The sequence below is a fragment of the Bombus pyrosoma genome, linkage group LG6 (assembly GCF_014825855.1).
Source record: "Bombus pyrosoma isolate SC7728 linkage group LG6, ASM1482585v1, whole genome shotgun sequence".
Lineage (NCBI taxonomy): Eukaryota > Metazoa > Arthropoda > Insecta > Hymenoptera > Apidae > Bombus > Bombus pyrosoma.
The window spans coordinates 17,913,863-17,929,236 of NC_057775.1; the positions used below are offsets into that span (position 1 = coordinate 17,913,863).

At 33.6% G+C, this 15,374-nt stretch overlaps 1 protein-coding gene across 5 annotated transcripts in view; it reads right to left on the reverse strand.

The window, feature by feature from the left end:
• The window catches only part of LOC122568091 (potassium voltage-gated channel subfamily KQT member 1), an 83,466-nt gene that overhangs the window by 37,358 nt on the left and 30,734 nt on the right, over nt 1–15,374 (reverse strand). For all 5 annotated transcript variants that reach the window (XM_043727443.1, XM_043727442.1, XM_043727445.1 and 2 more), the window contains exons 3-8: nt 13,234–13,324; nt 7,522–7,648; nt 5,523–5,698; nt 5,115–5,255; nt 1,855–1,965; nt 1,039–1,245 (exon numbers count right to left, since the gene is read on the reverse strand). In XM_043727443.1, the coding sequence (XP_043583378.1) occupies nt 1,039–1,245; nt 1,855–1,965; nt 5,115–5,255; nt 5,523–5,698; nt 7,522–7,648; nt 13,234–13,324 (853 nt within the window). The remainder of the gene's footprint in view (nt 1–1,038; nt 1,246–1,854; nt 1,966–5,114; nt 5,256–5,522; nt 5,699–7,521; nt 7,649–13,233; nt 13,325–15,374) is intronic.

Below are 15,374 nucleotides of genomic sequence, written 5' to 3' on the forward strand. Positions count from 1 at the left end.
TTTACCGAGATCAAACGAGGCAACGCCGTCTCACATACGGCAGGGAAATCAAACGAGATTTCAATTGTGAGAAAGGGACATTCAGAACATAAAGAAAGAAAACTAGCTCGATGTTTTTCCTATCGTTGCAATAGATGAGCGTATATGTTACTGTAAAATTATGAATTTTTATAACTTTTCTCATTCTCAAAATAGTCAGACATTTCATATTTAATTGTTGTTTCATATTTAATCTTCAATCATTGTAATTTTTGCTCGGATCAGTGATGTAAAAAGTCAAATTAAATTACTTTCAAATTTTCATATCCTTTCTATTTGATAGTTATTCGTTTTAAAAATATCTTTATTTGATTTACATGTGTGAGAAGTATAGTGCAGCGATTAGATGATAATTACAAACAAAATTTTCAAAATAATGCACATTGAAATAACTAGAACTTTCATCTATAAACATATATCAGAAATAAATATGTACCAAATATACGACTATACTTGAAACAATGATATGTTATTCTGTACAATAATCTACAAACTTCCCAAAATATATACAGCATTTAAATTCCACATAAAGTTCAGATTCATATCGAAAATATGGAATTTGATTCTTAATTTCTCGACAAAGATTTCCTTCTACGCAAACATTTCTTTACACAGACTTTTACATAAAATTCATCAATAAACAAATTTAATACGAAATTTCTATCAAACTGTCAAACTTTCACTAACGCTGACAACATTCAACGACTTTCAAACATCGACACATTATAACTACACATCTACTATTTTACAGTAACATCCACCGTAATCTGTTCAACGAAAATAAACATCAACCAAGTCTCCAATCGTGATACTCTGAATCCGGTCTGTCATTGAAAACAAGAATGACTGAAATGATCCCGGCCTAAAGAACGGCAAAGAACGAATATCGCAATCGTCAGCGTCCAATTAGACGATTCGTAAGCAACTAGAAACAGCAACAATCAACGGCTACAGTAGCTACTGCCACTGAACTCGGGCCAAAAAATCGCGAAATCTTACCTTTCCCAAAGGTGTGGACGGTTGTCCGGCTGGTGTTGGATCTTTGATGTAGATGTTCCACGTGGCCACGCTGTTGATGGCTTTGTCGGCAGCGTAACACCTCCACAGACATTGTATTAACATCGCAGCGGCTGGTATCTGTCTGTTGAAGTGTTTTTGTCGTTGTTTCTGCTGGACTTTTAGCGCAAAACCAGAGCCCAATATTCCCTGAAACGCGTATTTATCAAATCGCTTAATTCCACGAAACAAGGAACAGAGGGAATTGGTGAAATTATATAAGTTAAGCATCGATCGAGTGTTTTGGCAGTAAAATTTAAAAACTTTCAAAAAGTGGAGTTGGCCACTTTTGCCTGTGAACAGCCCGTTTGTATTTTATATTTTAACACGTTGACTGCGTGGCCCTCCATTGTGAGTGAAATTAGTCTTAAAATTATTTATATAAGTAACTTAATAATCTTAAACTTTTCAATCCGTTTTCGACGGCATTTGAAGATCTTTAGTTACTGACATCGTAGCGTCATCCCCTTTCGGAAGCAACTAGGTCATGACGCCACAGTTGCGTCATCAACAGTCCACGTGTTAATGCGAATGTCAACAATCCAACTATCGGTACAATTGTTATAACAGCTATAAAGGGTGGTTTGTTTTACTACCATTGAAAAATACGTATAATGCTTGTTCTCGAAAATAAGAAATTGTTCCTTTCAGAATATTCTTCTTAACGTTATAAATATCGACGATTAAAATATAAAATTTACGCAAGAAGTCAAAATGGAAAATACGTAGAAGAATGTATAACGCTAGGATTATACTTACGGCTGGAAGTGCGAAAAAGGATATGGCGAATACGCTGAAACACGAAGCGACTATTTTTCCCATCCACGTTTGTGGGACAGTATCACCGTAACCAATCGTGGTCACGGTAATCTGAAAAAGAAATAAAATTACTTCTCGTTAGAAGAGTTCAAACATTCTGAAAATACGAAGAAAGAGAATCTGTACTTTTATTTAAAAAAGTTACTTAAATAATTTTCATCGTAACTTCTAACACTATAAAAACGTGGCAACCAATGGCAAAAACGATTGCTTCTGTTTTTATGATAGCCATTTTATCAACATCACATTTCCTCGCAAACAAATAAAAGAAATATATTTTCTCTTAACACTATATATTGTATAAAACTGTATAAAACAGTTGACTAAGGAAGAAGAAATAATGTCAAGAAAATTAACAAATTGCACGACTGAAGCAACGATTTTGCTAAATTTAAGAAAAGAATCAACAATTGGCATTCGAAGAAAATAATGTCAAAAGTAAAATTCGAAAATAAATGTATAATAAAGAAAAAAGAAAAAGAGGAAGCGCACAAGAGATCAAACTGCAGAAAGCACATGTACACCTGTAAAACCAATTCATTACGAATTTGAAGTTCGCAGCACGATGACCTCAAAGCAACTCCCGATCAAACTGGAAGGAACATAGAAATTGTAATTTCCGATTTCACCGTAAATTTGATATTATGCGTTATTGCGCCACTGCCATTAGCCAACAGGTAATTTATTAAAGCTTGTTCCGGTTGAGCGCAGCGTGGTAATTAACACCAAATTGAAAAACAACCTAATTAAAATTTCAATTCCGCGCCGCGTCCCTTTCAGCCGCGGCGAAACGATTCCAGGAGAATTTCCCGTCTCCTGGAAAATCGGACAGCGGTTGAACAGCGGCAATCCGCGAGGCGACGTTAATCAAGCCCACATTTAAATTCTCGGCCTCGGTTTCATCGATCCTCGGCTCGTTGCTGCCCGTTCGACAACGGCTATAAATACAGACATATTTTCCGAATGATTAACGGCAGTCGCTTAACAAACAATCGTCCGTACGATCGAGTCAGTTCAATTGGTTTCGACGAAAATCTGGAGAAATCCGTGATTCCAATTAATTATTGGCGTTAATAGAAATCGAACGAGTGGAGCAAGAGCTGGAGGATTATTAAGTGGAGCTGTGTGAATGAGCATGGATATATACATACACATATGTAGTTTGATCCTCTGATAGACGTTACGAAATTCAGATGATTCGCTGTCAATTTTGCAGTCACTTTTCAGAGACATTTTTCATACTTTTTATAGATATCTGGTTTCGTTACTTCGAATCTGCTTTATATTATACAACCTACATAGTTATAGGCAATGATCGTTATAAAAATTTCTGAGTTACAGAGTTTATCGAATAACGTCGAGTTTATAAGAGTGATCGCAAGTGATGATTTGCAGTGATTTAAATTTTTCTTTAAGATATATTTCAAGCCTTTTTCAATTTGATTTAATCTTAATTCGAGTTTTATCATTTGTTTCGAAAATTTCTAATTTTGAGAAAAATATAAAAAGGTTGTCGTTAACGTTTGCGTCTCCTGTTCCTTGATATTATCAGAACAAGTTTGATAATTCATTAAAAGTGAACATATAATTTTAAAGGAGAAGCATTCGTTTCATATATTCCCAAAAGTACAACTGCCTTTAACTGTTGAATAATTAATAAGGGAATATGATAACAAGGTTTACACAGATCCTACTGCATCTGTTCCGCTGTTTATGAAATTTTCCAATCGTTCTACATGTAGTCGCTTTGTTACTGTACATGTGTATACCTGAAAAAAGGACAATAGACGAAGTTTCATCGTAGGTAGAATTGTATTTTCGGCGTTCGTTTGTTGCGAATACTCGTCTGAAAAGTTATAAACCAACAACGAATTTGTATTTATTAATTGTTCCCAATAAAAGTAATAAGCTTTTTCCCATGGTTTTCTTTATTAAAATCACTCTGATGTTGTAAAGAGAAGAAATCGATAGAAGTGCGTACTCGTGGATTAAAACGAAAGCCTCCGAATATTTGTATAGCCATTTGCAAAAATATTTCCGCCGGAACCGATTCGAAATTTCGAAATCAAAGATCTGACTGAAAGACACAGGTATTTGTAGATTTTAATTCGAATATTTCAAGACCGTTTGTGAAACAAAATTTTTCAAATTCAGCTTTTATTTCTAAATTTCATTGTCTTACAACATTTTTGACTTGTTATACTTATTTAAACTAAACGAAACTATATATACATATATCTTTATCTTTAATTATATACATCGTATCTCTATCATGCAAGATTTAGGCTTTCAATATACTCGTTATCAAATTAATACGTCTAACGTTTTCAAATTCATGGTAATTGGCAATTGGTTCGAGATAAAATTCGTTTTATTTAATACAACGTTTCTGACATTTATACGTATGTACATATATGTATGTGTCTCATTTAACCGTATTATCCGGCCAATGGAACTCGATGTTACCTATCGATTACCCTCGATTATATTAACTTGCCAGATACTTCAAATAATTGTCGTCCAATTATTTTATCAACTAATATAACGGCGAAATTTATATTCAAACTCTTTCTGTAAATGCTTTATAGACATTTCCCAATAAAATGTAAATTTAAATACGTAACTGTGTCGGAAATGATTATTCCTGCGAATTCGAAGTAATTTCAGATCGCTATTGGACCATTATTATATAAAAGGAAGTAGAAATTATTAAACAAAAGAAAGTAGAAGAGCAAGAAAGATGATAAAAAATGAAAAAGTACAAGAATATTTCTTGCGTGATGCGATCTTCGATTCTTTTTTCCAACATAGTTCTTTTTCATCTCGCATTCGTTCTCGCATCTTCTATTGTTTTCTCGTCCGCATAAAATTGCACGTATCCTATACCATACATACACATATCGTTCATCCTTATACATATTTGTACGTTGTATCATTTCCTCGTGTATATTTATGTATATATACATATGTAAATGTGACCTCAAAAAGACGATAAAAATTGGTAGACAACATTCATACATTTTATACAATAGCATAAGAAATATAAAACTTAAGGAAATATTTTTCAGACAGACTGTGCATAGGAGACGTCAAAATACACGTGCATGATATCGTTTAGAATGGCAAGGTAGTTTGTACCAGTGCTAATAAAGTTATGAAATTGTACAATAAGCAAGCATTTAGAAATAAAAATCACGTACCACGCCCCACCATAACGCATCGGCGTAGCTGGAAAAATCTGTTTTGCCATCGGGTCCAACAACATCCTTTTCGGCAAGATACACGAAGTAGCTGCTGAAAATAAGACCTAGGAACCCGATGTACAATGTCGTGATCAGCTCCTGAAAAGTATGAAATCGTAAAAAATACGATGAAGCATCGCGTCATTTTACACTGGCCAGTGGAATCGTTTCTCGATGAAATTATTTATCGAAATTATTGACCTAAATAACTGTAAACATACATATATATATCGATTGCGTAATAAATCCGATGAGAACATTCGATATAGGTACAAGTATCAAATAGAACGCGAGAAAACGTAAAATATTCTATATAATCAATAATTGATACTTATTGAATCTAAATTTAGACATTGATTAACGTACCTGACGATGAATAAAAACGACAGAACCGAGAAGTCGCCACGTGCCACCTTGTCGATCGACATGAAGCATCCGCAATATTTGTAAAAATCGGATTCCTCTTATAGCGGAAGTGGCGAACACTTGACCGTTGCTTCCCACCGACAACACAACCATAGACGCGACCACCACGATTAAATCTGAAGAGAGAAAGCAGAAAAAAGCAAAAAGAGACAATTAACGATCGATATCACAGGACAGAAAATTCATATGGAGTGGCAATAAATGTTCATACTAGCGTAACGATAGTGTATCAATTTTTATATTGATATTTGGGATACTCGCTGTATTATTACACACACAGTCGAGATAGACTCATTTCTTTAATGTATGAAATAGAAAAAGACATTTTAAGATAACCAAATTCGGAAGAATAGAAATAACAAAAAGGAAATCAAGATAATCAGGCGATCTGTATGAAAAATTTCAATTTTTAAATATATATACTACAACTATTATTTATTAATTTATTTCAACGAAAACAAAGGTACAACAGCATTCATTCTTGAAACATCGCTCCATATGAATACTTGAAACAATTTTTCCTTATAGAACTTTGCCACGGTATGAACTTTTCAAAATATGCAGCATCTCATCCGCGCTTACCCTGAAGCGGATAAATGATATCTCAAAATGATTCAGTTTCACAAAATACCGATTCTATCGTGTTGTGAGTGAAACAGTGCCAGGTATAACCCATGATACGTGCACATCCATGGCCGATGACATTTCCTCGCCATTCCGCGACGCTACGCTGGTTATTCACTCCATGGAAATCGAGCGTGTGTAATCGGCCTTACCGATAAACACGCGATGCCTGATCCGATTAATATCCGGCACCGTGTTACAATTTACCACGCTCGTAAAGTTCGTTTGATCGCGAATCAAGTCGCGCGTCACGAAGCCGTCGCTGTTCATTCTCGAACGATCTCGATTATACTTTCGCGCGATTCAATTACGTGAACAGCACGAGAAGCATCGCCCGTAGCGAGTTTACGTCGGATAGCTCATGAATCACAATGGAATCGCGTACATGATATTAGAATAGATGTGAAACGTTTCGGTATCGATCGGAATTTTATCAATATAAGATATTTTAGCGATAAATATCCTTAATAAGATTATTTAATATTAAGGCCGTACAGATATAATTATAGAAGATTCAGAAAGGATAACGATATTTTGAATTGAAGAAGGAAAGGCAATATACGAGGCTTAACTCGATAATTGGCACTTAATGAAGGCAACGAATTTATCTTACTCGTATGCTTGTAACATAGACTCGAAAGAATTAACTGATCCTTTTAATACGAAGACTATAATTCGCTAAATTCTGGAAAGTTTGTGTCCCGATTTTAATAGGAATGTTTCTGACAATTTCTTAGTAGTAAATTTGTTATACTCGAATATTAACGAAAATCTGAACAAAAGACAAACCATTCGATAAATTTTAAAAATCATTTTCCAAGTAACAAATTTGTCATGTATGAATATTAAATGATATTCCTCATCCTACTGCAGGAAAGTAATTTTGAAAAAAATCTTAACGAATGACGAGCCATTCGATACGTCTCAATCAGAATATAATATCTTAATCGGTAAATCATAATTTCAGCTTTTGACGCTTAATACAAATTATTGTGTCTCATGAATCCATAGACTTCTCTGTTTGCTGGTCAACTCTGAGAATCAACTTAGAGAGTCAACTTGTAGAACTGAATGTAGGATATCCTGATGATATGATGTTCGATCGAACTTGATGAGAGGATATCTCGTATGGATAACGAGTGAATGACAAGTGCGGTAATGAAATCAGCAGGGACACGAGTCCGACAAACAGTTTTGTCACCGGGGGAAGTTTCAATTTCGGCCACGACAATCGATCAACGCGAATATTGGATCAGCCCTTGGGCTGCGGACTAATTAGACCGGGACTTGACGTGCATTAGCGAAACGCACTCACCTATGATACAAATCGGTTTCCGTATGAAACGGAGCCTGCCGCAGCAACCCATGTACTTCGATCTGCATCCCGCACTCCACAACCTCACTATGTATTCCATGCCAAAGAACACCACCAAACATATTTCCTGTAAACACGAAAGAGAGTGCATAATGCAAGGCTTTTTAATTAACTTGCCAAACTTCTCACTCGAAAACGGCAGAAAATGTTTGAGATCGAATGTGCAAATTTTAGAATAAAATAAATCGATGGATACTGAGAAAAAATGTGGAAAATTTAAAAAATGAAGTGCTTTTGGATCTTATCGTAGGTACTAGGATATTTCGTATTTGAATTAATAGGCGGACGAAAGTTAGGAAAAATAGCTTGGATACAAGAATTTTCGTATAATACAACAAGTATTTAATTCAGGTTTACGTACGATGCTTAATGTTAAAGTTGATGTTTGCTTTTATATAACCATGTACATCTAACAGAAAATGTTTGAGATTGGATATGCAAGTTTTAAAATGAAATAAATCGATGAATATCGAAAAGGAAGTATGAGCTTTTAATATTAAAATATAGGACGTATAAGACATGTCAGTTCCCAGATATTATATATAAAATGTAGTAAAATGTGGTTAAACACTGTTAAAACTAAAAAAAAAAAAAAAAGAAATAATTTAAACATCGTTCGAACAGTTTTTCCGAACAGTAGAACATGAAAAATATTAGATAATCACATGTTCAACTTGTATCCACATGCCGTACATTCTGACCATTCAACTTCCATTCACCATTTTTTCCATTCCTCGCAATTCAAACGCCGCTCTATTCTCCACGTTACCATGAAAACTTCTTTTTTAACAGAGATTTGAATAGCCCACTAGATTCGAATGTATAACTTTGTCAAAGAATATTCTAACTGTACATTCCATATGTTTCAATTAGATTGATTGGAATTGTTTACATGTTGTTGCCGCGTGTTTTTCGGTTCGATGTTCTTCTTCGTTATATCGCATATAATAGTTCGTTTTAACGCATTGTCTAATTGTATTATTATATAAAATTTTTTATAGCGATCTTTAGTACAGAATCTTTAAAATGATGAAAATCAATCGTTATACGATTTTAATTTTCGAAACTTAACTGAAATTGTATCTTTATTTGACAATTTTATCTTGTATCTGATTTACATACACACGGACACGTTTCATCACACGCATTTTATCTCTAACATTTCAAACACTTTGTATTGCATTCTGTGCGATGAAATATGTCACGTATAATAAAACACGCTTTGTAACATGAAAGTACAAGTGTTGCAAAATTTACTGATTTACGCGTTCCTTCAATAATAACGTTTAAAAGTTTCAAGAGGACGTTTCATGAAAGCGATAAATAAATTCCACACACATAATGATAAATTTTATTTATCATAAATTTCAGTTTAGCAAGTTTCATATTTATTTTATCGTTCGTATATTGCATGCAGCTTCCAGAATTGAAATTGCATATCAAGAGGATCAATTTAAAAAAATGAAATTAAAATCTCTATTGAATTCTACAACAGAACATGCTACATTTGCTCATATTACAACAAATATTGGCAGTGCAACATTCGCGTGTCCGTTGAAACAGTGTTTGGATAAAGCTCGTCGAAGAAATTAATTTAATTTAATTAGTTTCTTCATCGCGGAAGAAATAAAATTAGAAGAATAATAATTTATTATTATTAGAAAAACAAGGAGGAAAGGGAAACAAAAAAAAAGCATCTTTGAGTTAAGAAGAAAAATTTACAGAATAATACTACACAAATATTTGAATAAACACAAACATCGAACAAATTTCATTGAACGATCAATGACGAATACATTAAAAATGCGAATAAACAAGTCAATAGGTTAAATGAGCGAGAAAAATGCGATGTAAATTGCCTCGAATAATCGATAATTGTAATAACAGGGAGCAAGGCATTTCCTTGATGACTTTCTAGGCAGCGGAATCATTAGTCTCCTGTTCTTAAAATAAATGTACAACGAGCGCGATGCTATACATATAGAGATGCTGTATCGATTGTACGACCTTTATTGCAATGACACGACGCCCTGTAAAAATGGGGACATCGATGACAGAATCGCGATGGTCTGCTGTTCCGTAAAACTTTCACATTTTTCTTTTTTTTTTTTAGCCCTATTTTGCACGAATACTTCGTTGATATTCTGAATGGTGTTAAAATTCAATAACAGATAATAATGGTAAGAGTATTTAACTTACCTACATGTTAAGAATTAGATTCGAGGTTTGGATTAAATTTGGATTGGTTTGGATTTGGATGGTTCATGGGGTCATAGTTCACAGATAGAAATAGCGTTAAAGGACAGAAGGTAATTAAAAGGATGAATGAACTTTTTGTCGGTTGGTATATGTATAATTAAATATTATTATTATATCCTTATATATTTATTATCATAATTATATTATTATTGTAATAATATATACCTATATATAATTTAATTATACCCATATAGTAATTTATATATACCTAATATGGAGAAATAAATACCCGGGCGTATATAATATTTTTCGATATATATAAAATAAAATAATCATTGATACTTTTATCCATCATTTTATAGCTATATTATATCTTAACAAAAGGAACAGAAGATACTATCCTTTGATTAATTACCGATGTTAGTTATAAAAAGGAACTGGTTATTGAGAAATGTACGAGCCCGAACTGTCCACCTGCGTTTACTTTTAGGCCAAGATCTGTCTAAGAAAACCGGAAGTCAGGATGTATCATTAGGGTGAAAATGGTAACTTGTCAAGGCTCGTAATACGCACGTAAAAAGCTTTTTATGGTGTATACTCGTGGTACAGAAGTAAGATTTATGGCTTGTCTGATAATGGCCATGGACAGACGGACACGGAAAATACCTTTTCGAAAAAGCAATTACGATACCTTCCGAATGCCTCAAAATCTATCATTGTCTTTACTTTTTGATGCTTTTTGAGACAACGTGACGCATCAGTATCGGAAGAGAGTGGGTGCACTTCGAAAACTTGCTGGAATTTCAATTACAGTAGAAGACTTTGTGTCGAAATAGTATTCGCATAATTCGATCGTGTTTAATTTAGGGCGAATAAATGGAATGAAAGGTATTTCAGTAGTAGAAAATGCGAAAATTAATTTATATTTAATGCGTCGGTATTACTAAATACCGATAATATTACCACGCATCACGTTATAATTAGAGGGTCATAAAAACAAGAATAAAATAGTGAAACATTAGATTTCAAATCCAAAAAAAAAACCATAGCTCGTAGTGAATCGCCCGAAAGCATAACGTACGTTCTCCAGGGTTGTTCGATTCGAGAATTCAAATTAAATTAAATATTTACGAGCAAAACCGACATGTATTTTTTGCAGAGTTAATTTTGAAAAATTTACGGCATTATTTACTTATTTATTTTCTCTGATTGTACACCAGTCATATTCCATCAACGTTATTCTTTAATCTAACATTTGAACGCACCATCGACCTTCCCGCTCCGACCTCAATACCGTTAAATACCGTTCTCACTGCACTTCTATCTGAACATTTTCAAGTTTCTGTCAATTTGGCTGTGTTTATTCTCAACTGAACGAAGAAACCCTTTTAGCTTGAATGATATTTACGCTCGTTCCACGAATCGTTTCAAATAAACGCGTAAGATAGAGGAATATTTTTTTAAACGTCCACTTCTGTTGATCCAATTATCCACGTCCTTTAGTGCGATAAGAAATGGAAAGAAAATGCGAGAAGTTTAATAGAAAATAGATACATGTCAATACAAATCCATTACACACATTGCAATATAAATTTCTAAGAAAACGAATCTGTGAAGAAATAATTTTTTTTTAAATACAGTACCAAATTGTAATTATTTTAACTGATAATTGGAGCACATAACAAATGGCGATTACTATTGAATTTTGGCTTAAAAATTCATGTTACTCGACATCTTTGAACAAACCATTGATTCATTAACTTCGGTATTCTGATAGTTCGAATCTACTAATGAGAACAATTCGAAGGCCTAGAACTTCGATCTTCATTATCGCGACATTCCACGATATTTATCAAACAGTTTGAAGATCATTAATGGTTGAAATCCACATTGATCACGATTAATCGTGAAACACATGCCAAGCTATACAGACTTCTATAACGAAACATCGATTTACGGAAATTTAGTATTAAAGCATACACATTAGAACGCGCAATTTTATTTTAGTACCGCGTAACACTGAAACCTGCAATTAGAAAGACACTGCAATCGCAATATAAATTTCTATCTATGTTGAATTCGTTGATCATTTTAGATTTTAAGTTTTTACGGTGATTAGATAACATAATTATGGTACTTGGGGTTCCCATCGCGTTTTTATCAGTATGTTACGCCTTGTTCCGACATTTTGCGAATATTCTAAATTCACTTCTTCAGGGCAGACCTGAAAATGAAGCGCAAAATACTAATAAAGCCACGATTGAAACCCGAAGAATCACGAATATGCTCTTTAATTATCACATTCATAAAAATATGAATTTGTAGAAATATTCGCAATGTGAATACGACAGTACACGATAACTACGTTAGAATTCACCTTTCAATATGTAGTTTCGGGTAGTCGATTTAGCAGTGAACAGAAAATAAACAAGACATGAGGGAGAAGCAGCTCGATGGCTTTGAGCTGCCACTATCTTCCACCAGAATCGTAGACAACAAGCGCTTTCAACGAAAAGAAAAGTACGTTGTTTCCTCGAGAACTGTGTAAAAGCACTAAAAGACCGATGGAACGTTAAACGCTTCCCTGAAAGATATATGGAATAAAGAGATCGTTCTGTGTGATTTCAGAAGTGTTTGTTTGCGAGAAACAGCTCAGCCCTTTGGCATTGAAAATTTCCCCTTTCGAATGTTGACGAACTTCCAGCTGACTTTCTGCTTTCAGAGCCGGTATAATTAATTAGGCCAATTTATCTTAATCAAGCTACGCTCGAATTACTCTCCAAACGAATTACTGCTTTGTTTGAGGCGAAACTCGTATTGAGCTTAAGTTTCTACGATTTTGCGTAGCATTCGAAGAATTTTAATGTGCAAGCAACACCGAGGATAAGTCAATTTTTGTTCCCACCAATTGCCGGTAATTTCTCCTATTATTTAATATATTTATAACATAAACATCATTTAGTAATAGCGTTTTAATTCTCAACAAAGAACAGTTTCAACTTTTGATTATTTCTCAACTTACAAGTCTATTTTCTAATAGGAATTTACTTACCGATCTTTATGTTACGTAGATAGCGTTATTTTTATATTAATATAATAAGTATATTAATTCTGTAGTTTCGATATTAGGAGATTACTTTTACTTTTTAAACACTACCATTATCAATTTGAGATAAGTATCAAATGATAATCACTATTGTATAGTTTTTTTTTATTTATTTATTATTAACTATGTCTTCCGGCTTTGGAAGACTTACGGTTAGCCATTATATTAAACTAAAAAGCAGACGTAACTTGACCTTAAACCTAACTTGACTTAATTTAAAACTTATAGTCATGATTACGAGCAAAAGATGTAAAAATTCTCGAAACATCTATTCAAGTGCACTATGAAGAAATTTGTATATAATGGGAGTAAAAAATTGACGATGAATATAAAAGAAAGCTACTTACCATCCAAAAGAGGGTTTCGTTCGCGAAATTACTGTACTGGTCTATCGTCGACAAAACGCTAAATATGAGGCACACCAATACCACCATGAACCTGGAAAAAAGTAATTTCGATTAACAATTTCATTATTTTGCGCTCGTTATTTACCAATGAATTGATTAAAGGATTCCTTCCGAGTTGTCCAACCGTTTAGTACTATGAATTTTAAGATTATTTGATGATGTAACGCGGTAACTCTCTTAGATTATCATTCCAATAATAAATGTAATAAAATTTATACGTTGAAAGTTTAGCACAGGACTGCGATAATATTATCGAAGTATCTGTACGAATATCTTTTAGTTTGTTTGGAAAATGTAGAGAAAAAATTACTCGGTACAAGGTTTATACGCAAAGTTTATAAGGTCTAACAAGTCATAAGGTTTGGCGGAGTGAAGTCTAGTAGTTAGAGAGATACGGTTCCTGTTGAAATTTCCGAGAGATGTTCTACTTGCTATTCGACGTCCTCTGACATTCTGGTTACTGTTTGACTTATTACGACCATCTGATTTCTACTGCTAATTTCAACTTTAAACGGAAACTAACATAGCTACGCTGCCAACTTTACAACTACAATCGCAAGAGCAAGATACAAACGATACGATATTTTCAGACTTCGTGTATTCGCGACTTTAGCATTGTCGAGGGAGATTTTTCGTTCAACGATGAACGTAACAGTGTAATAGTACCAGCTACAATTTGCTCAAATTTACAAACAGATAAATAAATCGCAGTTTTTAGATGAAATATGTAGTCCTACTTTGAATAGAATTCTATGTTCCAGATATTTGTACGCTCTTAATCTCAGTGAAATTATATAATAAGAATCCAATGATTTTTATAACGGTTAGCTTTGTACTTAAATATCTTGTTAATCTCGAAAGGTTTAAATGGGTTTATCTCGTACAATTAAACGATTGAAATAAAAACATTCATCGTTGGCTTCCACTTTGTTATACAGACTTGAAGATGATATCCCGCTGGGGATAGCCATCCACATGTTATTTAGCAATTAAGCTAGAAAAATTTACCAAATGTCCAGCTGGACAAATTGTAAAATATAAATTAAATAATAAAAAAAACTTTGCTATACTTATCACTCTCAGATACATTTCGAATTAGAGCTCTTACTCAAAATTTTTATTTTATTTCCTGTTAGACGTATATAACATTACTATATTATAATAAAAATATATTATTATATTATATAACATTGTGGCAGGAAAACAAGGAATGAAATTTTTACTTCAACGTCACATACTACGAAAGCACTTAAATTTGTTAGTTTAGAATTTTGTATAAAGGTCCTCATGATCTACAACGGCTCATTTTCTGCATCGGAAAAAATCGATCCATCTTGCTACATGGATATATTGGGAAAGATGAAACAGTAGATGATACGCCCGATTTATAATTGCGTCCTGCATTTTATCACGAATCATTGTCATTGAAAATTCATGAGACGCCAAACGCGTTACTTACGTCGCCGCATACATTATCAGTCAATAACAGCCGGGTCATGGAAGAAAGGACTTATTTATAAGCGAACCAATTCATATGCATGCATTACATATCGATTCTAACCGTTTTATCATCGAGACATTTAGACAGCCGCCGAACTGGGACGTCCGCTATACCTTTATCCAAGTTTTGCAATTCATACGGTCTTCCGGCGAAAAGACACTTATAACCGTATGCTATTTTTAGCAAAATCCCAGTTACTATTATGTTACAATCCATCGTTGAAAACAGCTGTCTAAAGTAGCAAGCTGTGCGTATCAATCAGTCACGAGAGTCTCTGCACATCCTTAAAAGGTTCGTTTGATTAGAATAAACCACACTTTACACAATATCATATTTATTTATTAACATGTGGAGAATAAATATTTCTTGGAATAAACATATTTATTTAAGCCGATTATCAGGCAATTACAATGAAATAAATAATCTTTGTTCGTTAAGAATTTCAAATAATAAGACAGTCGGGATTAAGTTGGGATTAAGTAAGCAGAACTTCTCAAACTTGCTTCATATATTAAATAAATCCGATAAATTCGAAATTTGTTAGTCTAATAGGTCAAGTGGGTGCAATAAACTAAAATCG